Here is a 25,221-nt window from a genome sequence, read left to right on the forward strand (position 1 = left end):
CTTATCTGGGTCATGTAAGAGTTAATAGATATTCTAGATTGCATAGTTATTAGAACAAACTGCATAAAACAAATTTAACATTCTTAAATTCCGGATGATAAAGAGCCCAACTCTTCTAAATTATCAATAACTAAATCTTTAGTTTTTGGGTCTGGAGCTATTTTATTTCGGGTTTGGAGCTGAATCCAGTTATTCACTTTTTACAAATTAGAAACCCTAAAGGCTGCTTGGGAGCTGTTGTCCAATTTGTGTAATCTTTCATGTCTATCGACTGATTTTTAATGTTGTGTTGAACGAAGTGTTTATTTGATTCATTTCTTTGTTTTATAATAGCGAATTATAGAGCTTTGACATTTCTCTATCTGACTCCTGCGAAGAACTAAAATTCTGTGAAGGTTCTCGTTTTCTCCGTTTGTTCTTGTTAGTTTGTTCCCAGTCCCCGTCATGAATTTCATGGAATTTGGATTACTTGATCGGAGCATAGTCTGGTTATATGGGTTATCTAAGAAAAAAAGTAAGCATACTTTGTTCTTGGGGAATGTTATTGATGTTTATGCACAATTTTGTTGTTTTGGCATAACTTTACTTAATAGTTTACAAAATGCTGGTACGTGAATCTTTTTCGGCTTTTGATGTTCTTCTCTTTCCCTAATTTTACTCTGATAGTGCTTCCCTGCAATAAATGTCTACCGAATCCTCCTGCGAGGGAAGAAGATCTTTCTCTGCTCTCTTTCTCGGTGATTTGGAGTTGAGAGTTGCATTTTTTACCCTCTTGACCAATGGGAAAATGATCAACGAGCTTATAATGTAAATTATCTTTGCAACGACCCTGGGATGATAGCCGATAGGCCTCGGATAGAACTCCACAGATATGAATTTCTCATGTCACCATTGTCATGTATTGAGATAATACCTTGTGTCCATGTGTCATGCGTGCATACATAATTGTCATGTATTGAGATAATACCTTGTGTCCATGTGTCATGCGTGCATACATAATTTTATCACTGGCACATATCAGTAAGCAAGTATTCATTATCGTATCAATACCACCTCAAGTCTCCACTATACTATTATTTACTTTTGAACTGGATCAAGTATCATACCAATCAAGTATTATCTTGCATGTGTAGGAAAATTCGAATTGATCCCGTGGACAGAATATTTTGGGGGACAGTCTCAAATCGCATATTCTAGGTCTGTCGTTACCAAGGTTTCGCGTGCTTGAATTTTTTGCCAAGGCAATCCCCACAAGAAATACCCTCTGTATCAAATGCTTGTCCTAAGTCCTATGTACAGGCATCATATGACTCCAGTTTAAAGTTTAAACCACATTAAAGTAGTGAACTTTCAACTTGAGAGTCCCTGGCAGCCTGTCTACATGCTACCGACAAAGTGTTGTCTCCGGGTACAATTTGGAAAATTTCCCTTCTCTAAATGGAGTCAAATCTCCATGTTTGGGACTCCCCATTTTTGTTATTCAACTTTTGTTTTTCTCGGAAAGTAGTGTAAATTGTTAAATCGATTAATGAATAAAACAGTGGATAGTGAAGGTGAACAATGGTCAATCAGATAATGTTTCACGGCGAGAGTGTCTTGTGGAAGAGTTGGTTCTTCTGGAGTCTTATGTTTTGGACTTTTGGTAGAGTGGTCTTCATGAGGCGACTCATCGCCCGAATCCAGAAGCTTCAACTAGGAAGTCTGAATCTCTGTACCTGAATCAAGGATGTAAAGGGGCGTTTAGGTTTTTCTTTAGATGTGATGAAGAGAGGAAAATGGGTGGAGGTTTTCTGGAGAGACCGAGTTCGCTGAGGAGCGAGCTGCCTACGTATCCTCTCTTGATTTTTCAGGGGAGAGAGGAATCAGGTCTCACATAGTTCAAGTAGGTGGTATTTATAGGCCTAAGGAAGTGATGATCCTAGAAACACGTGTATCTCTTGCACATGTGTAGGATGGAGATTATGAATGAGTGTTGGGCTGGTTTTAGTATAAGTCGTGGGCTAATTGGGAGTTAGCGCGATAGTCCCTATTTCCCAGTGGTGGGAAGTACAAGTAAGATTTTGGTAATGATTACACCTGGTGGTGACTTTATCTGAGGAGTTCTGTCTCTGGCCGTTTGTTCGTACTTAGACATCCTTGAACGAGCTTAAGCGTACCACCTACATGAAGGGAGCTGCTCACAGATCGGTCTTGGAGGTCGATGTCTTGAGTTCGCCTATGCTGCGCGCGTGGGCAATATTCCTTAATGAGGATATTACTCCTCTACACAAGAGAGCTGCTCACAGATCGGCCTTGGAGGTCGATGTCCTGAGTTCGCTTATGCTCCGCGCGTGTGCAATATTCCTTAATGAGGATATTACTCCCTACCGACACCCCTCTCGATGGATTGTTTATGTTCATGGAAACGATCTGGCGAGAGAAAAAACTAAGAACATGTGGAGCATGAGCGAAGTGGGTGGACGATCCGACCGAGATGTCAGAATTTGAATCATGTGGCATGATGATTTGGCGGGGAAAGGGAAATTGGCCCGTGATTGGCGTGCGATCGTAATCGATTGGTAAAAAGCGTGTCGCCGCGTTATTCGGAACTTTTGAAAAGACAGGTCCTTGGAATACGTGTGCGGGATAGAGCATAGGTTGTAATCATAATTTCTTTGTAATTGAACGGGCGGTTGTACAAAATCAAATTTGGGACAATCGAAAAGGTATTTTCTGTTTCCTTCTCCAGCAAAAACGCAAGCTAGGGTTTCTCAAGTGAGTGCTTCTGCTGCTGTTACCTTTTCATTTTCAATTTGCTTTCCTCTTGTTCAAGTGCGATTTGTTGAGTAGGTAGGTCAGTGTTATGTTGTAGGGTTTAAGCTTGAGTAATTGATAAAAAAGAGACGTCATAATGTCTGATTCTGATGATACTCGGTTGGAAGAGGTTCGGGAGGTTTCATTAAGTTGTGGTGAGTATGAGGATGATAATGAAGAATCGATGAGTGTTGGCATCTAGACTGAGTTGGATGAGGAAGTTAGGGTAGATGAGTGTAATACTCGATCTGGGTCGGAAGGTGATGTGGCCAGTACGTCAGGTCGAGGGGAGATGTCGTCATCAAGTGAGTTGCCCCCTAGAACGGTGGATCGTCGTGCTGCGAGCTCGTTCCCCAAACTGAGGGCAGCTTATGGGATCAACGTTCCCGACCTGGAGATATATGAACCACGGTTGAGTGAAAATGTACGTAGTGAGGAGTACAACCCGCCGAATGGTGGGGTAATCATTTGTGAGGGCCAGCTGAGAGCGTTTATGCAAATACCGTTCTCGAAACTGGTTTGTGACTTCTTGGCTCGTTGTTGGAAGTTTCCTTGTCAGTTTGTTGGTAACACCTGGCGACTGTTTAGGGTGTTTGACCTGTTGAATGTGAGTGGGGAATACAACATAGGGGTATCCGACATAATTGAGCATTATGTTGTGAGGCGATATGGTAATTTGAACTTTAGTTTGCAAACGATGATGATGTGTTCTGCTGTGATTGACGGTGTGAGCAACGAGGCCTGGACAAAGAGGTTCGCTAGTTAGCAACTACTGTGCTAGTGGATGTAGATTGCAAACTAGGATTTGTAACATATCCGGTGGGTAGGAATGTCTTTCTTTTGTCGCTTTACTTAATGATTTAATGTTGTTCTAACTGGCCCATGTCTTTGCTTTGTCTCAGATTTTTCGCGGAAAACGCCGAACCCGCACGGGAGATAGAGAGGTTCGGGTGACTCAAACAAAAAAACAAAGCGAAAGGCGCCGAAGTTGCTCATTTCTTTGTGGAAAGGGGTGGGCTTGCGATCCTTGAAAAAAGAAAAACTCAAAAGGACCGAGCTCGAGGTCAGACAAGGCGAGGGGTGATGGAGACGCGTACGAGTGATTTGGTAACGCGGGAAGATAGGAATCGGGCCTGTGGCGGCTCGAGATGACCCGCTGGAGGTGGTGCCTCAGGGGCTGGTGGGTCGAGCTCCCGACCTGAAGAGGGGTCAATCGATGCTCCTGTAGAGTTGGAGACGGTGGTCTTCAACCCTCGTGCAAGGAGCAGGTCGGAGAAGAGACGAAATGACGCATCTGAGCAAGATGTTGCCCGAGTTGCCAAAGTAGCGCGGCACGCTCTTGGGGAAAGCTCCAGCGCAGGTGGCGGTTCTGGTAGTGGTCGGGCTGGTACTACGGTTTCTCGCCGGAGTCGGGTGCGACCGGAGCAGGTCATGGACTTGGCCACCTTTGGGGCGGGGTCTAGTCCGTCTCGATTGGGCCGAGAACCGAGTCCGCTGGCGAAAGCGAAGACTCCCCGCAAAGCGAGTGGAAAAGCTGTTATGGTTGCTGATGACCTAGAATCACAATTTGTGTATTTATACGACAATGGGGTTCAACGAACTATGAGGCGAAGTGATTGTAGCTTCAGGTCGAGTAAGGTATCGGTCTGTCTGCTAGAACATATAGCTTTGGACGGTAACCGTAAGGAGCTGGATGAGAGAGGGCTGGCTGATAACCTGAAGCGGATGGAAGTCGCGCAATGTATGGTACGTGGGTTTGTCCCCCTTTGATGTATCTGTTCACTTATGTACACTGCTGTGACCTGGTTATTAACATATGTGTGTAACTATAGCTTGTAAGTGGGTTTTAAAAGTTGAAGGAGATTGCTCAATTTGCGGAGGCAGATAGAGAAGTGTGGTGAAGCTGTCAGATGAGCTGAAGAATGTTTAAGATGCCGCTAAGATGGAATGTGAGGAGCTTGAAGACCTGAAGAAGCACATCAAACTCGAAGTCCGCCAAGATCTTTGAAAGATACCGGGCGTAAGATCCGAGGCAAAAACTACAGGAGTTGAAGAGAATGTCCCGCAAATGATCGTGGAAATTGGTAGGTTTGAGCAGTATGCCTTACAATCGCAAAGAAGGTTGCTCAAGACGCCACGAAGGCCTATGACGCACTGGATGCCGACTTTGTTGAGTGGAAGTGGACTATAAAGCTTTGAAGGAGGACGCGACGCGGGGATGTCTCGCACTACCGCGGGAACAGTGCAAGGAGATGTCGGTGGCTCTTTGCTTCTTCGATGGTCGTGCGCAGGTCGTGGATACCGCATGAGCTAAAAGGCATTTGCATCCGGATGTGCTCATGAGTTTGGACTTGGAAGGAGTGTCTGTTGTGGTGGATGGGAGGGATGCTAAAATTGACGAGTCACTTGTGCCTGAAAAGTTAATTGTTGTGCCTAGAGATGGCGAGTTGTAAGTTTGTCTTGTTATTCTGTCAGCTTATAAGCTGTGATACAATAGAGCTGGTTTCCTGGGGTAACCTGGGCAGTTCGCTTTTCTTGCTTTTATGTGCTATGACTTTGAACGATCTGGTATCCCGTACTGGTTTGGGGTAACCATGTGATGACGAGTATTGCTTAGCCGGGTTGGATTTCCTAAGTAGGCTCAGCAACTCGGCTAAAGAACGAACTGTGGTAATGGCCTGTCTGAACAGGTCGTTGTTTGTTTATATGTTATGCTTGTTGGTTGTTTCCCTATTGTGTGTGTCGCTTGCTTGGTTGGATTTTACGAATGGTGATACTGCTGTAACTATGCATGTCGGATGTACTGCGGTGATAACTGCCCTGCAAATAACCGGTAAGCTTGCATGAACATCTTATCGTTAAATTGTCTTTAGCTTTAGGTGTCGCCCTTAATGATGCCACCAAATCGCTGGGACCTTGTACATAGAGCAGGACGTATTGTGTTGTGTTCAGTACCGCAAACGGCAGTATTCCCTCACGTGCGTGACACGTGTAGGAAAACGAGCGGTTCAAGGAACGTAATGATGGTGGGCAGATGACGTTTGGCGTCTCAAGATAATTATGAAGCGCTTAGGGAAAAGACGTTTCATACTAAATAAACTGTTCGTAGAATACCAAAAGGTATTTGCTTGGCTTCTTGTCTTAGCTCCTCTCTGCCCTATCGCTGTGCACTACCTTCGTCGCTGCTTCTACAGGTACATTTATTTCCATTTGTGAATGTTACTCCGTTGAGAAGGAGTTGGTGTATAGCTTTAACTCATGAAGTAGTATCTCTGTTCGTAGGTTTGACCATAGCAAGGTGTCGCCCATATGTGAGAGGAGAAAGGAGTATGAGAGAGAGTTCACCTCTGATAATGGAAGAGATGGAGTTCGACCCTCATATGCATGGTGATCATGGTAAGAGGAAGGCTGTTGCTGTAGGAGCCAAGGGCAACAAGCGACCTAGGAGAGCTGGTCGTCCGGCTGGCGGCATTGTGTTTAGGTCGCCACAGCGGGTAGGCGACACTAATCGTCACGCTGCGGAGCGTAGGGACCTGAGGCAAGGTCGCCAAGTCGCTGGTGAGAATTCGTCCCCGCGATGTGGAGATGTGGGGAGCGAATTCTACTACCTGGGGAAGACGGGGAAGAAGTGTATGGTTAAACGCTCGGACTGTAGCTTCCACTCGGCACCCATAGCAACTAGCGTTCTGAAGGAGATCGTGTTGGATGGTGACAAGGTGGAGGTGAAAGATGAGGACATGGAGACGCTGTTGGGGACGATGGATATGGCCGCTTGTTTGGTGAGCTCATGATGTGCTAAGTTGTTGTGTTTGTCTCCATGGCAATCTGGATCTTTAATTTTGTTCGTGCAGTTTCTTGCAGGGTACGATAAACTAAAAGATGCTGTGCAAAATGTCGAGACTGATGATAACCCTCACGTCGAGCTGGGATATATGCGAGCTGCGTGGGGGGCTGACAAGAGGAAGCTGGAAGTGATGACCAACAAGTATCAGAATGTTGCTGCCGAGAATGTTGTATTGATAACTGATATGACTGATCTAGAGGGGGAATTAGCTGAGGTGACTGCATATGCTAAAAAATGCCAAAGGGTAGCGCGCAAAGCACAAAAGGCGTATACCAAGGCCTGTGTCGCATATGCCGCTCTGGATGAGAAGTATGACGCCCTGAAGAAAGCGATTGCAGGCGAGGAGCAGGGACAAGGTATGCGCGTGATGCTGAGATCTGCACGGCACACTACTTCTACTAGCGCGGGTCCAGAAGATAAGCATGTCTTAACTGATATTTGATGATGCGATCTACCTTTGTCTATTTCAGCGAAACATTGTAAGTGTTGTTTACGTTCTCCTCTCTTATATGAGAGTTAACAATAGAGCTGTGTCTTCAAGTTTGCCTGAGCAGTTCGCTATTTTGGTACAGAGAACTGGTTTCCACGGAAGTGGCAGTTCGATGCGTTGTTAAATTTGTAATAGACACCGATCTGGATTTCCTGGATAATCCCAGCAGATCGGTGGATCTAGTTGTTGTGGTCGTGGTCAAGTATTGCTACAATTATGCCTCGAAATGTATGTTTCTGCTTAATTGCTTGTAGTTAGCATCCTGCTTATTATGTATGCGGCTTGAAATAACTGAGGAGCTTGAGACTTAGATTAGAGACACGTTTTGCCTGTGATTAACGCTTTCTTCCTTGTTCATCATGTTATAAGAGAAGAAACGTTGGGAACATTCTAGATAATTTGCGTTTAGAATTAAGAGTTCTCCACTAGGTGCATTATTCTGAGCTTAGAAGTAATACTCAGGAGAGTGTTTTGCTCAGGCAGAGCGTGTTGGCTTATAAAAGCGTCATCGCTCATGGAGAACGCGTTCGCATGGTCAACCCTAGAAGTATAGGTTCTTCGACGAAATTTAGGTTCGAGAGGTCAGAGAGCTGTAAGCTCCGCAGAGTCGGCTCATGGAGAGCGTTCTTGTTTGGTCGATCCTAGAAGTATAGGTCCTCGACTTAACAAGACTCGGAGAGGCCGGAGAGCTCAGGAAGCTCCAGAGTCGCCCGCTCCGAGAGTGTTCTTATTTGGTCGATCCTAGAAGTATAGGTCCTCAACTTAACAAGACTCGGAGAGGCTGTGGAGCCTGCAGAGAGCTGTCTGCTCATGAAGAACATTCTTGTTTGGTCGATCCTAGAAGTATAGGTCATCGACTTAGCAAGACTCGGAGAGGCTGTGGAGCCTGTAAGCTCCAGAGAGCTGTCTGCTCACGGAGAGCGTTCTTGTTTGGTCGATCCTAGAAGTATAGGTCCTCGACTTAACAAGACTTGGAGAGGTTGTAGAGCCTGTAAGCTCCAGAGAGCTGTCTGCTCACGGAGAGCGTATTAGCTTATGATTGCGTATGGCTCGCTGAGAGTGTTGAACCAAGTAAGTGTACTGGTCGTTCTTCCGGTGTGAATTATATGACTTTTCAATGCAAGTAAATGGAGTAGATTGTAATAGGCAACATAAGAAATTTAATCTTGAGTTTATGTTAAATGAAAAACAGAATATACAACATCAGTGGTTCTATTGATAAAACTTTTTCAGCAAATAAGTATTCCAAGGGCGAGGCAACAATTTCCCCTCTTGGGTTTTTATCCAGTACGCTTCATTGCCTACAACGCGTTCCACAATGTATGTGCCTTCCCACATAAGTGCTAATTTGGAGTCGTCTTGCGTCTTCTTTAACACTAGATCACCAGGCTGGAAAGATCTAAGATGCACTCGCTTATTGTAGGAATTCTTCAGAGTTTGTTGATAAGAAGCGACTCTGACGGCGGCTAAGTCACGCCGTTCTTCTAGCAGGTCGATCTCTCATGCTAAAACGGAGTCATTGTGTCCCGTCTTTACGAGTTCTGACCGAGTTGTAGTGACTGTCAATTCGGTCTATCTTCATCTCCTCCATTGTCCCTCTGAACAACAAATCCATGGTGCTGCTGCAATCAATTAATACTTTTTTCACCATGTAATTACCCATTGCCACTGTGATTACCAATGTGTCCTCGTGCAGAGAGTCGACCACCTTCAAGTTCGCGTCAATAAACACTATGCTTCCCATTTCAGTCGTGGTCCATGGGGTTGGCCGTGAGTGTCCTGATGCTTCATTGACTTGCTGGATGCTCGCGGTTCGTCTTATCCTATCTCGGTGGGCATTGTGACTCAAAATCTCTCCACTAAAATTGACATTGATTGTCCCCAGTATCCTTCCCTGGTTTGGTACCTGCTCCTCTTTCTCCTTCCCAGTTTTAAACTCTTTCAACAACCCCTTCCCTATCATTCTAGGTACTAACCACTTAAGAGCGTAGCATTCATTCTTCTCATGGTTCTATATCTGATGGTAGACACAATAAAGCTTACTTGATATTTCCTCTGGTTTGGTTCGCAGCCCTTTATAGCCCTGTAAATTCTGAATCATCGGCAATATTTCACTCAGTGGTCGGTTTAACGGTGCATGTTCCATTTCCTGGCAAGGTTTTCTCTCCCTGTTCTCCCTCCTGATTTCGTTTCTCCCCCTTTCGGACTGCGAAGAGTAGCCCCGATACCCACTGCTTTCCTTGTCTGATGCCTCATATCTTTGGCGATCATCACTTCCTTCTAATGACAATACGGCCTTCCCCGACCTCTTAATCTCTTTTTGCATAGTGTCCTCATATCTTATATATTTCTCTACCCTCGGGTATAGGTCTTGTAATCTCGCGATCTCGTTCTTGGCCACAGACTTATGTACCCTCGTTCCCGGGCGTAACCCCCTTTCAAATGCAATAACCGCGGTTCTTTCGTCCAAGAAATCTCTCGCTGACTCTGCGGATTTCTGTCTCACATTGAATAAAGCCGCGATATCTACTACCCGCTTGTTCTGGTGTATGAAGTGGTCCACGAAAGCTTGCTCTAACTTTTGAAAGTTGTTTATGCTCTTCAACGACAACCGGTAATACCAATCAGAAGCTCCACCCCTTTAAGCTTGCGGGGAACATCATGCATCGCAGTCCATCATACCGAGGTTCTTACCACAACAACATCTGTTGTCGGAAGTGGTGGATGTGATCTGCTAGATCTCCCTTCCCGTCATACCTCTCAAATCTGGGCTGGTTGAACCCCTTTGGAACTTCAGACTTCCAAACTGCGTCAACCAATGGATTGCAGTTCAGCCCCGCCACCACTTGGTTCGCCGCTTCACTTATGCCCTTAGCTTGCTCCAGATTCGCTTTTAGGTCACTGGCAATAATTTCCCTCACTTGCTCCCTCGTGAGTCCATACACCACATTGTCCACCAAGTTGGGCCTCCTCTCCTCCTCTTTCTCCGACTCAAATGCCTCTCTCTCCGACTCCTCTATGGTCTCTTTCTCCCTCCGAAGTCCGTCATTCTCTTCCCCTCAATCTCACTATTTCCTTATGTAATAGTCATATTCCCTCTGAAACCGACGCGGTGGTCTCTTCTCCGCCTTGCTCTCCCCTATCGCTCCTCACTGACTCCCCCTCCTCCTTTACAACCGCCACCTTCTTTGGCCTTCCTACTCCTCTCTTCACTCTTGTTGCTATTTCTCCAGTTGTTTAGATTTCGTTCCCCACAAACGACGCCAAATGGTGGAACCCCTCTCCTACCTTCCACTTTTATCTCTTTTTCCTTAGGTCTCACCCCCTCAATTCACCGAAAAGTCTTCTTTCTCTCTCTCTCACTGTTCTTTTTATACCCCTGACCCTCTATCATAGTCGTCCACCTGTTTCCTCATCCCACGCTCACTCTTCTCCCACGTGTAGGGTTTCTACCGTGTACCTAAGAGTTCGTAGACTGATCCGGTGCTCGTGAACCCTCCGCATATCTTATCTCAGGCCCATCCTTCTGCTGACCCTCTGCACTCCGGTTTCTCCTACCACAGCCTACCTCTGGCCAATATTACCCCAATCCTTTATATCACCGATTCTACCACTACAGTTATCATTTACCAAAAGAAAAACATAAAGTCTAATAGTTTCAAATTTTGATAATGAAGAAATATGACATCAGTCTCAAAAAACTTTAGGAGCAAAATGTGAAGACCCCATATCAGAAATTCAGAATACAAAATAATTTGATGCTTACAAGTGTATAACAATACAAATTTAATCAACGTCTTCATCAATCTTTTGCCCAAATCCTTTAGGCCCAGTTTTAGCTCTTAAAGCACCTTTCTTACCTTTCTTTTTAGTGTTTTTAGCTGCTTCTTCTTTCTCAAACTTATCTTTCTCCCTTTTCTGCAAGAAATCTGTCACAGCAATGTACACAACCTGAAGAAAAAACACCCCAAGTCACAAAATCACTAATTTAGTCCATTACATCCATATACAAGCTAACAAGTTCACAAATTCAATAAAATTCTAATATTTTTACCCCAACGGTGAGAATTGAGAGACCAAGAAAAGCAATGAAAAGAAGAACAGATATAATGTTGGACACACCATCACCACTATTAGCTGATATTACTTCTTGGGTAGTCTCAATTGGTGATTCTAATGGCAAAACATCTTCAGTTCCAACAGAAACTCTCCAAACTTTGTGTGAAGTTTTTTGAGGTGGGAATTTTGTCAATTTGGTCTTATGTGAGTAGAGTGAGGTGGGTAGTATAGAGATTGAGGTAATTTGGAAGGTGGGTTTTTTTAAGAAAGATGTGGAAGTTAAAGGTTTTAGAGATAATGATATAGATGACGAAACAGCCATGTTTCATTTGCTCTACAGAAGAAGAGAGTGGTGGGTGAATGAGTGACTTGGTTAAGTGTCTCTTTGGCCCATGTGGTTTGGCTGAAAAACAGTACCCAATTGCCAAACTATATTTCGCTCGCGGTTATTTTTTGGCTGGCGCCTGGCGGGTAACTTTTTCAGTTAGAACTTAAAATGCGCGTGTTTTGGCTCTTTTTAAGTTTGAGAGCAAGGCCCAAATTGATTGCCTCTCCTTCTCTCTCATTAAAATTCAAGATTTGACTTGCTCTTTTTGCAAGCAAAAAACTAATTCCTTCTCCCTCCATCCAAAAATGAAAACACTCAAAAATAAAATTTCAATCTCCCCTCCAAAAGAACCCAAACCCACCACTACATATGCTCACACCTCATTGCTTTCACTTCTCACTCTCTACTATTTGCAAGAATGGAGCTCATATCTCTTTGTGAAAACAATAGCAAGGAGAACAACATCCCACCTTTAAGCTTCAAACAAACCAACCCCATTTCTTCCAATAACAAGAAGAGAGGAAGAAGTATTAGAAAGCCCCTAGAAGACATTACCCATCTTTTCTACCCAGCTATTCAACACAATTCGTCTACAAATGATAAGTTTTGTTCTTTGTCTAGTTTGGGTAACTCGGTAAATCCTCGGAAGAGAAGAGCGGTTGAAGATGGTCTAGATTTGTTGCACAGGAGTCGTTCGGAGTCTTTAAGGAAAGATTTCAGATAAAGGGTTCTCAGCATTGAGGTGAATATTGAAAGGTTTTGATACCAGATTAGTACACCATAAAATTCATTTTTGAGATTGTTATTGGTTATACTAAACAGTTGAAACTAGGAGGAATGATATATATATCTCAATTTCTTGTATTTTTGTTCTGGATGTAGACCTTCTAGTCTACACACAAATCTTAATAATAATGAAAGACTTGTTTTACACTCAAATTCTGATTTAGCCCATCCATATTGATTGATTTTCTGTCAATTGGTAAACGTAATTGTCCGCGCGTTACCAAATTTAACTGATTCTTTGTGATTATGAAGTTTTTCACAAATTTGACTAATTTTCTCATATTCGGGAAAATAAACCCAACTTTGATACTGTTAATTATTTTTGTCCTTAAAAGCCGAATTGAGGAAATCTTGTACAGTTCATTATTTTGCAAAATTATGTTGATACACATCACTACATCAGACTCTATTAGACCACAGACTAGTATCAAACTGAATACATAATAGAACATTTCTTCATACTTTTTCCAATATAATTACACTCAAAAAGTGCATTCTCTGAACGCCATAGAAGTGTCACAAATAATTGAGATGCTGCCTCACTACTCATAGGACTTCAGATTGAGATTGACTGAATTTACTCTGAACTCTTGTGTTTGTGCTCTAGAACAACCTTTGCGATCGCTTCAGACATGATAGCTAGTGGAACAGTGTCAATAAGTGGCTTGACGATTTTGGCAAACTCGGGTTTCACATGGTATTCAGTAGAAGACTTGATGACACAAGAATCAGGGCCTGTCGCAACAACTCGGATTGTATCCATATAGTATGTAACACCTAGATCGAAAAAATCACCATCGATCATTTCTACTAACTTGTAACGATTCTTGTGATCGAAGAACACGAACTTCTCCCTGTAATGATGTGGAAACTGGCCTGCATAAGACGGCCAAGATTATCAGTAAGACATAGCAATAAAGTAGTTGCTTAGCTTGTAACTAGCCCATCCGAAAAAAATTAGTAGGAACAAGTTTATAACTATGAATTGGTTTTCGTCGAATGAATTTTTCTGATTACAATGGATGAAATATGTACCTGGGGGGAATGTCATGTCCAAGATCGAACCTTCACCTCCATCACCAGTAATTTCAAACTTTGCAAATATACCAGCAGGGAGCAAGTCAGGCAAATGCAAGCCCAACTCAGGCGAACCTTCGACACTCCACACTTCATCGGCTGAAGCAGCTACTTCCAGCTCATGATAAAGCATTACAGTCTCCTCATTTGTTACGCGATGGAGTAGCGGTCGTCCATTGAATATCAATCTTTCACAATTTATCGTACCTATGAACATCAAGAAAACAACCAGAACAACTTCCATCCTCATTTTCTAATTCTTGCACTAAGGAACAAGTGTTTTTTGCTCTAAGAACTTTGGTGAATGATTTCTTGGTTACTTTTAGCCTGGGATACTAACACCATTTATAGGCATGCTCATTTCAAGGATTAGATGAGATGGGCCCATTGGTATCTTGAGTTTGACCGTTAGATTTCGGATCCAACGGTCTCGGAACACTCATCCTTATAAGGATATTCTCGTGGTAGCTCAGATCATCTTAGTACATAACTCAAACAAGTCCAAATAAATGAGTGATGTGACGTAAATCGCAATGCTGAGTAGGTGCAGCTCATGTAGTGAACTAGTGATGTTCTCAATTCTCAGTCTGCCTTACACATCACGGATATCGCGTGGGCACAAGATGGCTTGACAAATTGACAATCATCGCCTGGGCCTTGCAAGTTGCAAAAACCGTAATGTTCTTAAATCTCAACATTGACCCATAAAATCTCGAAATATAAAACAATTACTTGCTACAAAGTAGGTGACTTCGGATCGGATTAACCTCGTTCCGGAATTTTTCCGATTTTTTTTCGGAACCTAATATAGTAGCCAAATCCGATCCAATTTTTTTTCGGATTCAAAATATATTTCCAATTTCAGAATAACTCGAAAATTTCAGAATACTTAGTAAATTTTCAAAGATCTCTTTACTTTCAATTATTTTTGGAATATCATACGCCTATGTTTATTGTAGGAAGAGAAAACCATGTCCACAACACCAATGTACCAACAACAATACGCACTTGTTTACTGAGAAAACCCATTTTCATTCAAACAAGTGATCCAAGAAAAAATGAGAAAAAGGACATGCAGCCACCAACAGCAAACATTACATTCTGTTGAGGTCTGGGTATTTGTAATGTTTCAATATTTTTTTGTGTGTGAAAATTGAAACGTGAAGTGTCTGCATGAATAATAGATTCTGGTCTTGGACTCTAAGTAGTTTTACATAACATTCTATCTATTGGAATTTGGCTTTTGGATTGGTTTGGAAGTCATTGTATGACTCAATGACATTTTTTTTCATATCATTGTTGTTATAGCAGACGGTGTAATGACAGTGGAGTGGTCCAAATTCAAGTGGGGAAGTAGCGGCTAGGTTATGTTTTTGTTTTGTTTTTAGAAGTAAAAAACTAGAAAATGAATGAACGGTCGAGATCTAATCAAGTGGATAGTGAGAGAAGTACATATTTTCGGAATAAATTGGCAATAATATCGGAAAATTCGGATCGACTATATATCGGAACTTTCGGATCGGATCGGTTTTTAGAGTTATATCCGAATCCGATCCAATTTATTTTCGGAATTTTCGAAAATCGGAAAATCGGCCCATGAAAACTACACCCAATGCCAAACCAATTTCAGGTCGGATTTCGAAAAAATCAAAAATTCGGCAAAAAGAGACACTCCTACTACAAAGGTTCGATTTATATTGAAAAATTTCACAATAATTCCAACGCAACCTCAGCAATGTACCACTTCATTTCTAGACCCGGCAAAAACATCCTAATAAACCACTCTAAATTTCACTCATCCTCGGATTATTACTCAAACTACATAGAAATCTACGGGCGTAATCGTGCTCTACGATCAGGCAAAATACTCCACGCTTACCTTATCATAACCGGTCTTGTACACTCAACTTACCTATGTTCCAAACTCATAGCCTTCTACGCACAATGCAAACAAATTTCTAATGCCCTCAAACTATTTGATCAAATTCCTCAAACTAATATCAGTCGATGGATCGTATTGACCGGGGCCTACTCGCGGAACGGGTTTTATAAAGAGACTATAAAACTTTTTGTGGAAATGCAAAGGGAAGGCTTAAAACCTAACAAATACATTCTTCCTAGTACACTTAGAGCTTGCGCGAACATTGCGAATGGAAAAACTGGAATGAAGGTACATGGGGTGATTCTACGTTGTTTGTTTGACGTTGATGTAGTTGTTTATAGTTCATTGATTGATATGTACTCTAAATGTGGTAGAGTCGATAAGGCTAGACTAGTTTTTGATAGGATAGTTGAGAAAGATTTAGTGGCTTGGAATTCTATGGTTTCGGGTTATGCTCAACATGGATGTGCAAGAGAAGCATTGGTTTTAGTAGAGGAAATGAAGTTAGTTGGGTTGAGACCAAATTTAGTTACATGGAATGCATTGATATCAGGTTTTTCTTTGGTAGGTGATGATGCAATGGCTTTGAAACTGTTGAAAATGATGCAGGTTGAGGGTATTGAACCTGATGTTGTTTCTTGGACCTCGATTATATCTGGGTTTGTGCAGAATTTTTGTAATAATGAAGCTTTTCTTATGTTTAAAACGATGATGGGTGCTGGAGTTTGGCCTACTTCGTTCACGATTAGTAGTCTTTTGCCTGCTTGTGCGACAGTTGCAGATTTGAAACATGGGAAGGAGATTCATTGTTATGCTTTGGTGACTGGTGTTGAGGTAGATATATTTGTATGCAGCGCTCTTGTTGACATGTATGCAAAGTGTGGATATATATTTGAAGCTACCAAGTTATTTAACAAGATGAGAGAGAGAAATACAGTTACTTGGAATTCTATGATTTTTGGATTTGCGAATCACGGGTACTGCAATGAAGCACTTGCTCTTTTCAATCAAATGTTAGAGAAGAGAGAAATAAAGCCAGATTATCTTACTTTCGTTGCAGCCCTTACAGCTTGTAGTAATGCTGGATTGGTTGAGGTTGGGTGGAATGTGTTCCATCTGATGCAAAAAGAACATGGAATTGCACCAAGGTTAGAGCATTATGCGTGCATGGTGGATCTTCTAGGCCGAGCTGGTGAACTCATTGAGGCTTATGATTTGATCAAGTGTATGCCCGTCAAGCCTGATTCATTTGTGTGGGGAGCATTATTAGGAGCGTGTAGAAATCATGGGAATATTGAGCTTGCAGAAATAGCAGCCAATAGTCTGTATGAACTTGAGCCTGCAAGTGCTGGGAGCCACTTGCTGCTATCGAACCTATATGCTGATGTTGGGAAGTGGAAAGATGCAGAAAAGCTGAAGAAGATGATGAAGAGGAGGAGGCTTAGAAGGAATACAGGGTGCAGTTGGATAGAATCTGTCTGAAGAGTGTAGGATATGTAGCTACAGAAAATCTGATTGCCAGAGACAACAAAATAAATGCATGATACAGGTTAAGCGGTTAACAGACACATATTTCAAGGTTATGATCCCTTCTATCTGCAAATTTGCCCAGTAATAAGTTACTGAAGAACACTTGGATCTGACTCAAAGAAGTCGGACAATGTTTTCCAGCAGGTTTGAGCATGAAAGCTGTATGGAAGGAAGCTATTTGAATGGCAGAGAATGCAAAAATCATGCCTCAAGAATAATAGCTAAACCACCTTACTACTGACGATAGTAAGGAGCAACTATCCAAAGGGGAAGAGAGAAGAGTTGGCCAGTTGGGCAAGGACTCAAATAGGAGAGGAAAGATGCAGGGGAGAAACAGTAAAACGGAAAAAGGAGATGAAGATCAAGCTAATACCGATGCTCCTTGCTTGAAACCATCATACTTTGCAAGTGATGTAGCTGAAAATGACTTGCAGCAGATTTTTCTTCATAGTTGTAATGGAGGTAATGATACTTAGGAAAGAGGGAAAGTTGAGCGAAGGCGGCATAACCACATAATAACTCTGATGAGCTACCAGGATCACTTAACGGTGATAACAGCTGCTAGATGCCTTTTAAACAAATGTAGCTGAAGAGGAAGGGGGGCACCATTTTTTGTGTACCTTGAATGGCAGTGTCTACTTTGGGGACGATTACAGCAGACTAGAGCATAGAGAATTCCAGACCAACCTTATGGGGCCTTCCATACAAGAGAGTACCTTATGTAGTTTATAAAATCGTAAGTTATCATTTATCCATTCTTTTGGAGCAATATATTTCTTTCTACGTTAGTCTGTCTTAATCTACAGATTTATTCAAATAATGATTGCTGTGTGGAGCTAGAAAATTTATAAGTTATTGTTGGGGAAAACGATACCAATCGATCTCCACTAAGATAGCTTATACTTGGACAATCTACTACTTCAATAAAAAATCTAAACTTTAACTACAACCAACAACCACAATCTAAACTATGGATATAATTATCACAAACAAGCAATAGAAATATAGAGAAAGTAAAACATACCACAACACAAAGATATATTGTGGTTCGCCCATGATGCCTACTTTCACAAGAGCTAATTCTTTTATAAGTATGGGAAGGAATATTACAATCATTCCTCTCAAGTCTCTCCAAACTTACTAGATCACTAATATCTCCTTACAAGCTTTTTCTCTTTGCAAGGGTTTCCTCTCAATTTTGGTTGCTTTCAAAATTGGGTTTCTATTCAAGACTTGGTTTTCCAAAACCTAACTTTTGTTTTTATAGTAATATGAAATTTTGCTGCCTCAAGAAAAATTTTTGTGTTTATCAGAGAAAAATCGAACTTCGGTTTGTTCGGGCATGGCGGGGGAGCACTTTGGCAAGACCATGATGAATGGCGCCTCTTATTTTTTCCAGTTCCCAAACTCCAGTAGACATGTTTCATGAGAGGTTGAAAAAAAATATATCTTCTTTTTCACTTCTTCACACAAACAATAATCCTGCTTTCACACAAACAATTCCTCCTTCTTCCTCATCCTCATGTGAGAGATAACACCAACAATCGCCCCCTTCCGAACAAAGGAATGGGATACCTCCATGCATTCCCAAATCAACAAGAGAAGTGTGCTACCATTCTAGCGGTAGCACAACAAACATCAAACTTACCTTCCGGTAAAACTTTGATCATCATATTCGACCCGTTCTTGTCGGTAGGGATCTTCTCAATGCACAATTGTTTGTCTTTGAGAACTTCTCTAATCTAATGATAACGCACATATATGTGCTTGGATCTAGAATAAAAACTCGGATTCTTGATTAAATGGATGTCGCTCTGATTGTCACATAGAACTACAAACTAATTCTGCTTTAGCCCTAGTTTATCGAAGAGCCTCGTCATCCATAACGTCTCTTTGCCACACTCAGTGGCTGGCGCTGCAATATACTCGGCTTCTATAGTGGAGAGGGCAACATATTTTTGTAACTTAGATTACCAAGAAACTGCTCCCTCTGCAAAAGTAAATAGATAACCGGAAGTGGACTTTATCGAGTCAACATCACCTGCCATGTCTGCATCTGTGTAGCTTCCAAGCAAGGTCTTACTCCCACTAAAACACAAACACGCTTTGGAAGTGCCTTTAAGATATCTCAATATCCACTTAACACCTTCCTAATGCTCTTTCCCTGGATTTGACATAAATTGGCTGACAACACCAATTGGGAAAGCAATATCCGGTCTTGTACACACTATTAATTGCATATATGAAGTTGCCCACTGCGGATACATAAGGAATCTTTTCCTTTTGACTCTTTTCATACTCACTCTTTGGACACATATCTTTGGTCATGCGGAACTGGCCACCAAGTGGACAACTGACTGACTTCGTTTGATCCATGTTGAATCTTTTCAACACTTTTCCGATATAGCTTTCTTGGGAAAGCCACAACTTCCAATTCTTTCTGTCAAGAGTGATCAACATACCAAGTATATGCTTTGTTTGACCAAAATCTTTTATCTCAAAGGACTTACTCAAGTCTTTCTTCAGCTTGGATATTTTGTTGATGTTCTGGCCAACTATCAACATATCATCCATATGCAATAAGAGCATTATAAAATCCCCATCTGGAAATTTCTGAACAAACACACAATAATCGGAAGCAGACTTCTTGTATCCATACTTCACCATAAAAGACTCAAACTTTATGTAGCACTATCTCGGTGCTTGCTTCAACTCATACAAACTCTTTCAAACTTGCATACCAGGTGCTCCTTGCCTTTGACTTCAAACCCCTATGGCTGGTCCATGTAGACATTTTCCTCAAGATCTCCATGAAAAAAAGGTGTCTTGACATCTAGTTGCTCAACTTCTAGGTTCATCTTTGCAGTCAGACCCAATACCACCCTGATAGAAGTCATCTTAATTACAGGAAAGAAAATTTCATCAAAATCAATACCTTTCTTTTGACCGAATCCCTTCACAACAAGGCGAGTTTTGTGCCTTGGATGTGAATTATTCTTCTCATGCTTGACTTTGAATATCCACTTATTCTTGAGAACTTTTATTCCTTTCGGTTTCTTAACTAAGTCATAAGTGTGATTTTTATACAAATAACCCATCTCATCTTGCATGACATTCAACCACTTCTCATTGTCTGTACCTTCAAGAGCCTCTTGATAGTACATAGGTTCTCTACCATCAGATAGTAAAACATACGTATGTGGTGAATACCTGGTTGAAGCTCGTCTTTCTCTCTCGGATCTCCTTACCCCATCTTCTTGTGGCTCAGGAAGATGTATTTCTTCTTGCTCAGGTGGTGGTTCATGCACTTCATCTGCATCTTCTATATCAATAGGTTCTATCTCATCATGAGCAATAGGATCATTATCATGAGCTTCAAACCCATGGTTCTCTGCATTCTCAATGCCTTATACACGTTCCATAGTAGGAACTTCTGGTTATAAGTCAACAAGATCATCAATGAAAGCTTCTAACTTCTCATCATTCTCAAAGTCTGTTATTGTTTGGTCTTCCAAGAACACAACATCTCAACTTCGGATTACCTACTTCTTGATCGAATCATAAAGTTTGTAGCCAAACTTCTCATCCCCATAACTTAGAAAAATGCACTGCTTGGCTTTATCATCAAGCTTGGATCTCTCATCCTTGGGAATATGAACAAATGCTCTGCACCCAATACCTTCAAGTTACCATAATCAACATCTCTGCCTGACCATATTCTCTCTGGATAATCACTATTTAGTGACTTCGAAGGCGATAGATTGATCACGCATGTATGGCTGTGCGCATTGCTTCTACCCAGTAACTCCTTGGTAACTTAGAGTGAGACATCATGTATCTCATCTTCTCTACAATGATACGGTTCATCCTCTCGGCTATACTATTGTGTTGCTGTGTCTTGGGAACGGTCTGCTCATGACGAATCTCATGACACTTGCAATACTCTTCAAACGACCTAATGTACTCTCCCCCATTATCTGAGCGAATACACTTTAAAGGTTTCCCTGTCTCTCTTTTCACCATGCTATGGAAAGTCTTAAACACGCCAAGAACTTCATCCTTGGTCTTCAGACTATATGCCCATATATTTCTTGACGCATCATCAATGAAAGTTAAGAAGTACAAAGCTCCCCTGTAGGACTTCATTTTCAAAGGGCCACATAAATTTGTGTATACTCAAGGATATTTTCCTTTCTGTGAGAGGGGAATATTTGGAAAGATGATATACCGTAAAAAACACAATAGATTTCCCTAACTTATTCTTATGTTATTAATTATTTATTTCCTACTCTCACATATATATATTCATGCAATATATAGAGTACGGAATCGTTCCACTCTTAACTCTCTAGGATTAAACGAATTCAACTAATCAGACACAATGAAACAATGGTGAGAGCAATATTTATGGATGTGAATTTATACTACGAAACTAAATATATGAATTTAACTTATACTAATGTAACTAAAACAATTGAATACGCGACTTGAATAAAATATGGAGAAGAATAGAGAGAGATTGAAATCCACATTTTAATTTCTTAACATGCTAGCATAGATTTGTATAGAAAACCCTAGTCTAGATATTCTCACACAAGGTTAAAATATAAAGACTAGACCTTTAATGATCCATAATTACTTTATACTATCTCTAGTCATAAACTAATTAGCATGAGAGAAAACTTGTTCCCATTCTCATGGCAAACTCACTATTATCTAGTTTAGGTTATGTAACTCCCCAATTTTTCAGACAATTCAATATTAAGGTAAAAGAGCTCAATCTGAATATTCAACAATCTAATAAACCAAGATGTGAGCAGGTTTGACTCACACGAGTCCAAACTAGAACTAAAATATAAAACCCCTTATAAACATCGCATTCTAAAAAAAATTCGGCAGAGTTTTATCTGTATTTTTAACATTTCATAAATTTAAAACCTGTCCTAACCTTAAAATCAAATAATATGCTTCCATTTAAGATATTAAAACCTCAGCCGTAAACCCAACTACTAAAAGATATTGATTAGTGGCACCGGCTATTTAACCATCTCGACAAATGCCAGTAAAATCAAGTAGCTGAAGTGCCCCGAAACCAATCTCATACCCTAGATCGGTCTTTCACAATTGAACGCTAATCTATGTCATAATTTCTAACTAATGGATGCATCCTAATATGGATTCATTATTAAGATAATAAAGAAATACTAAATTATTATAAAACAACTTAAATGAATAATTTAGGAATAAGAAAAGCTACAAGAACTGTCTTAGCTGATCAGAGTACGCTTCACGTTAAATTTTTTCTTAGTGAGCACATACGCCTTTTCCTGTTTTCTGGGAGTATGTTTGTCCCTATCATTTAACACTTTCTAACACGCAACGTTAGATGGTTAGCCAGTATAAAATAATTAACGTGAATTAAATTTATTAACAGTTGATAAGATTTATTTAATGGCTTACCTTTCAACTCCATCGCAATGCTTGGCTTACCGTTTTTCTTATAAAAGTCTCCGCGTGCTTAATTAATAAACAAATATTTAAGAAAACACTTAAACGATCAACGTCAATAACTATGGTTAGATACTACGTATTATGAGGTTAAGTTCATGCTTAACACGTAGAATCATATGTTAAAACCAAATTAAACATTAATAACCTATATAGAATAACCGATTTCCTTGTTACAAGGGGTGGGGTTTTTCCTATGGAAGTGGCTGAGCCGGGTGGCTGCCTACGTACCCATTTAGGGGTCAAGCCAATCGTAGTTCTCCTAATGGGAGGTAAAGATTTATGGAAATGGATTAAGCCATTTCCGATGAGGAAGGCGGCATGGGCTCCTCACTCATATTCTAATTATCTCTCTTGGTTTAACTACATGTTAGTTTGCCAAGATAGAATGTCTTCTAAACTTATAATGTCAAAAGTCAGGATACAACAGTAATATAAAACATATATTGAAACAACACTTGAAAGCTGTATACGCCATCCATACGATGAAATATATAACTGGAATTACAATGAGCCTAAAAATAAGTTGTAACTGCCCATCTTTTCTAATGCACGTATGTCCAATTGCAACGAACTTGGTTAATTAGAAATAGACAGAGAAAACTAACTATTTTATATAGAAAGTCCAGACCTAATTCTAATTTGAACTATATAAAAATAATGGACGTCAAATCAGTCTAGTACAGTTTTCATGGCAGCTTAGAATACCATTTTCGAACATGTGTAACTCCCGAATCGGATATCCAAAGGCAACAAAACTTGGTTTGTTTAAAATTAGACTTACTGTACTACTTTTTACATGTAGGAAATCCTAATCTATATCTAACTCTTACTCTTACTCTATGTTAAAATTGGTTTCAAAAACAGTTTAGTGCACAAGAAATTAAGTTGCAACAGTCCACCTTTTAAAACCCGCCACTCCTAACTCAGTTATCCAATACCATGAACTGGAACCGTTAGCACTTAGATACAGAGAACTAACTTTCCTCCTAGGTCACTGAAATCTAAAAGCAACTCTAAATACGACAAATTCGAGCTTAAAGTCGGTCCAGTGCAATAGCCTTGTGCAGAATTCAACACAAGTGTTCTTGAACTTTTAGCCTACAACATGAAAATCAGTACTTCAAATAGAGTAAAGTTCTACTTGGTGTTTGGAATACGAATTAATGGAAAAGTTTCTCTTTATTGGCAACCCTCTTCAATTTCCTTTTGATCCTCACCCAATCATCCTCTTATCATATGTGATAGTGGCGTGGTTTGCTATCCTTTCTTAAGATTTGGAGGGAAAACTTAAACAAGGGATTGGAGAGATTAGTGAGTTTTTCCCCCAAAAGATCGAGAGAGAGAGAGAGAGAGATAGAGAGAGAGTGAGAGTCCTCCTCCCCTATTCCCCCCTTCTTTTTTTCGTCCTTATCCAATCTCTCCTTTTTTTCTAAGACCGTAGGAGCAAGCCCATATAATAATGTAAGCCCAAGTAACTAGACAAGGCCCATATAATAAAGCAAACTCAATAATAGAACATGCTCAATATTAATATAGAAGGCCCAATAAAATAGCAACCATATAACTATAGAGCAAGCCCAATTAATATTATATGCCCACTAATAAAATAAGTCCAATATAATATAGCAAGTCTAATAATTTAACCGGCCCAATTTAATAGAATATGCACAGATATTTCTACCCAAACCCACACAAAAGCCCAATCAAACAACTATCCAAAATCCATATCAAAACTCATATCAAATATATAAATGTTAAACCTCGTCCTATAGTACGTAATTACCTAGGGTGGCACTGAACTAAGACGTAAAATGACCGGTTTACTCAGAGGAAACTAACCCTCCAACCCTCCTACGTTAAAATGACCATGGTTTACCCAAAAAATATATCGCCGAGATATCCGATATCTCTAAAATTCACGGTCATTTTTTCGACATCCAACCCTCCAACCCTCCTTAGAGAAATTTCGTTCCCGAAATTAAACTCTTATATAGGTACAACACAATCTATACAAAATGCTAACGCTAGCATCCATGAATTTAAACCACGACAACATAGAAGACAGAACTCACAGAAGTAGGTAGAGTGGAATATCAATTCACAATGCCGCCACCCAAGGAAAATTAGAATACGAATATGAATTACTAATCAAATCTAACCCAAGAACACAGCAGTACACACATTCCCTTCCCATAATAGTACAAAAAGTCTGAATAAATAAACGTACCGCAAAAATAATATTAACGAGTTACAAATAACCTAAAACAGACAAGGACGTGTCATCATAGAAATAGACAAAGTCAACCAAATATTATGAAGCGACTAAGTATTTCCATTACAACCACTAATCACTTAGCTAAAATCAGAAAAACGACAACAAACTCCAAGGAAGACCATAATAAGATCAAATATTTCATTCAACCCCATCACAATAAGAGTCTCATATCATCGAACATTCCAACTTTCAAAATAGACATAGCCGATTAAGCACAATAACAAGTGGTGATTTTAAAACTTGTACTATACCATATCCATTATCCCAGTCATATATATTACTTCAAAATTAACAAGAAGACCATGAGTATATTTAAGGGTTAGTTAGACTTATCCCCCACATTAATAGTTGCAATTAGTGTTACCCCCATTTTCAAAAATATTAGTGATACCCCCGTTTGTAACATCCAACGGCCAGATTTCTTTATCTGAAAAAAAGAATTCATCTCATAGCCGTTAGATCTTGCAATTGGGGGGTATCACTAATATTTTCAAAATTGGAAGAGGGGTTGTTAAGTCTAACTAACCCTACATTTAATTGACAAGTAAATGTTTAAAGTTACTAACCTCGCTGTTCGCTTCCAATATATAAGACTTAGTAAGAACTCCATTTGATGACTATATAATTTGCCACGAAAATAGTTAAA

General features: G+C 40.5%; 3 protein-coding genes across 3 annotated transcripts; 1 reads left to right on the plus strand and 2 right to left on the minus strand.

The window, feature by feature from the left end:
* Positions 1-10,772: 10,772 nt before the first annotated feature.
* On the minus strand, positions 10,773-11,577 carry LOC147486807 (uncharacterized). The gene is made up of 2 exons (XM_086570284.1): positions 11,182-11,577; positions 10,773-11,078 (listed from the first exon to the last, which is right to left on the minus strand). Exons 1-2 carry the CDS (start codon positions 11,506-11,508, stop codon positions 10,914-10,916), a joined length of 492 nt encoding a protein of 163 aa, XP_086426410.1. The 5' UTR covers positions 11,509-11,577; the 3' UTR covers positions 10,773-10,913.
* Positions 11,578-12,640: 1,063 nt separating this feature from the next.
* On the minus strand, positions 12,641-13,897 carry LOC147486808 (S-norcoclaurine synthase 2). The gene is made up of 2 exons (XM_086570283.1): positions 13,336-13,897; positions 12,641-13,176 (listed from the first exon to the last, which is right to left on the minus strand). The coding sequence occupies exons 1-2, from the start codon at positions 13,625-13,627 to the stop codon at positions 12,878-12,880; spliced, it is 591 nt and encodes a 196-aa protein (XP_086426409.1). The 5' UTR covers positions 13,628-13,897; the 3' UTR covers positions 12,641-12,877.
* A 647-nt stretch (positions 13,898-14,544) lies between these two features.
* LOC147486809 (pentatricopeptide repeat-containing protein At5g59600-like) lies at positions 14,545-17,577 on the plus strand. The gene has a single exon (XM_086575038.1). The coding sequence runs from the start codon at positions 14,990-14,992 to the stop codon at positions 16,739-16,741; it is 1,752 nt and encodes a 583-aa protein (XP_086431164.1). The 5' UTR covers positions 14,545-14,989; the 3' UTR covers positions 16,742-17,577.
* Positions 17,578-25,221: the final 7,644 nt, after the last annotated feature.

Source organism: Coptis chinensis, chromosome 7, assembly GCF_015680905.1.
Source record: "Coptis chinensis isolate HL-2020 chromosome 7, ASM1568090v1, whole genome shotgun sequence".
NCBI classification, from domain to species: Eukaryota; Viridiplantae; Streptophyta; class Magnoliopsida; order Ranunculales; family Ranunculaceae; genus Coptis; species Coptis chinensis.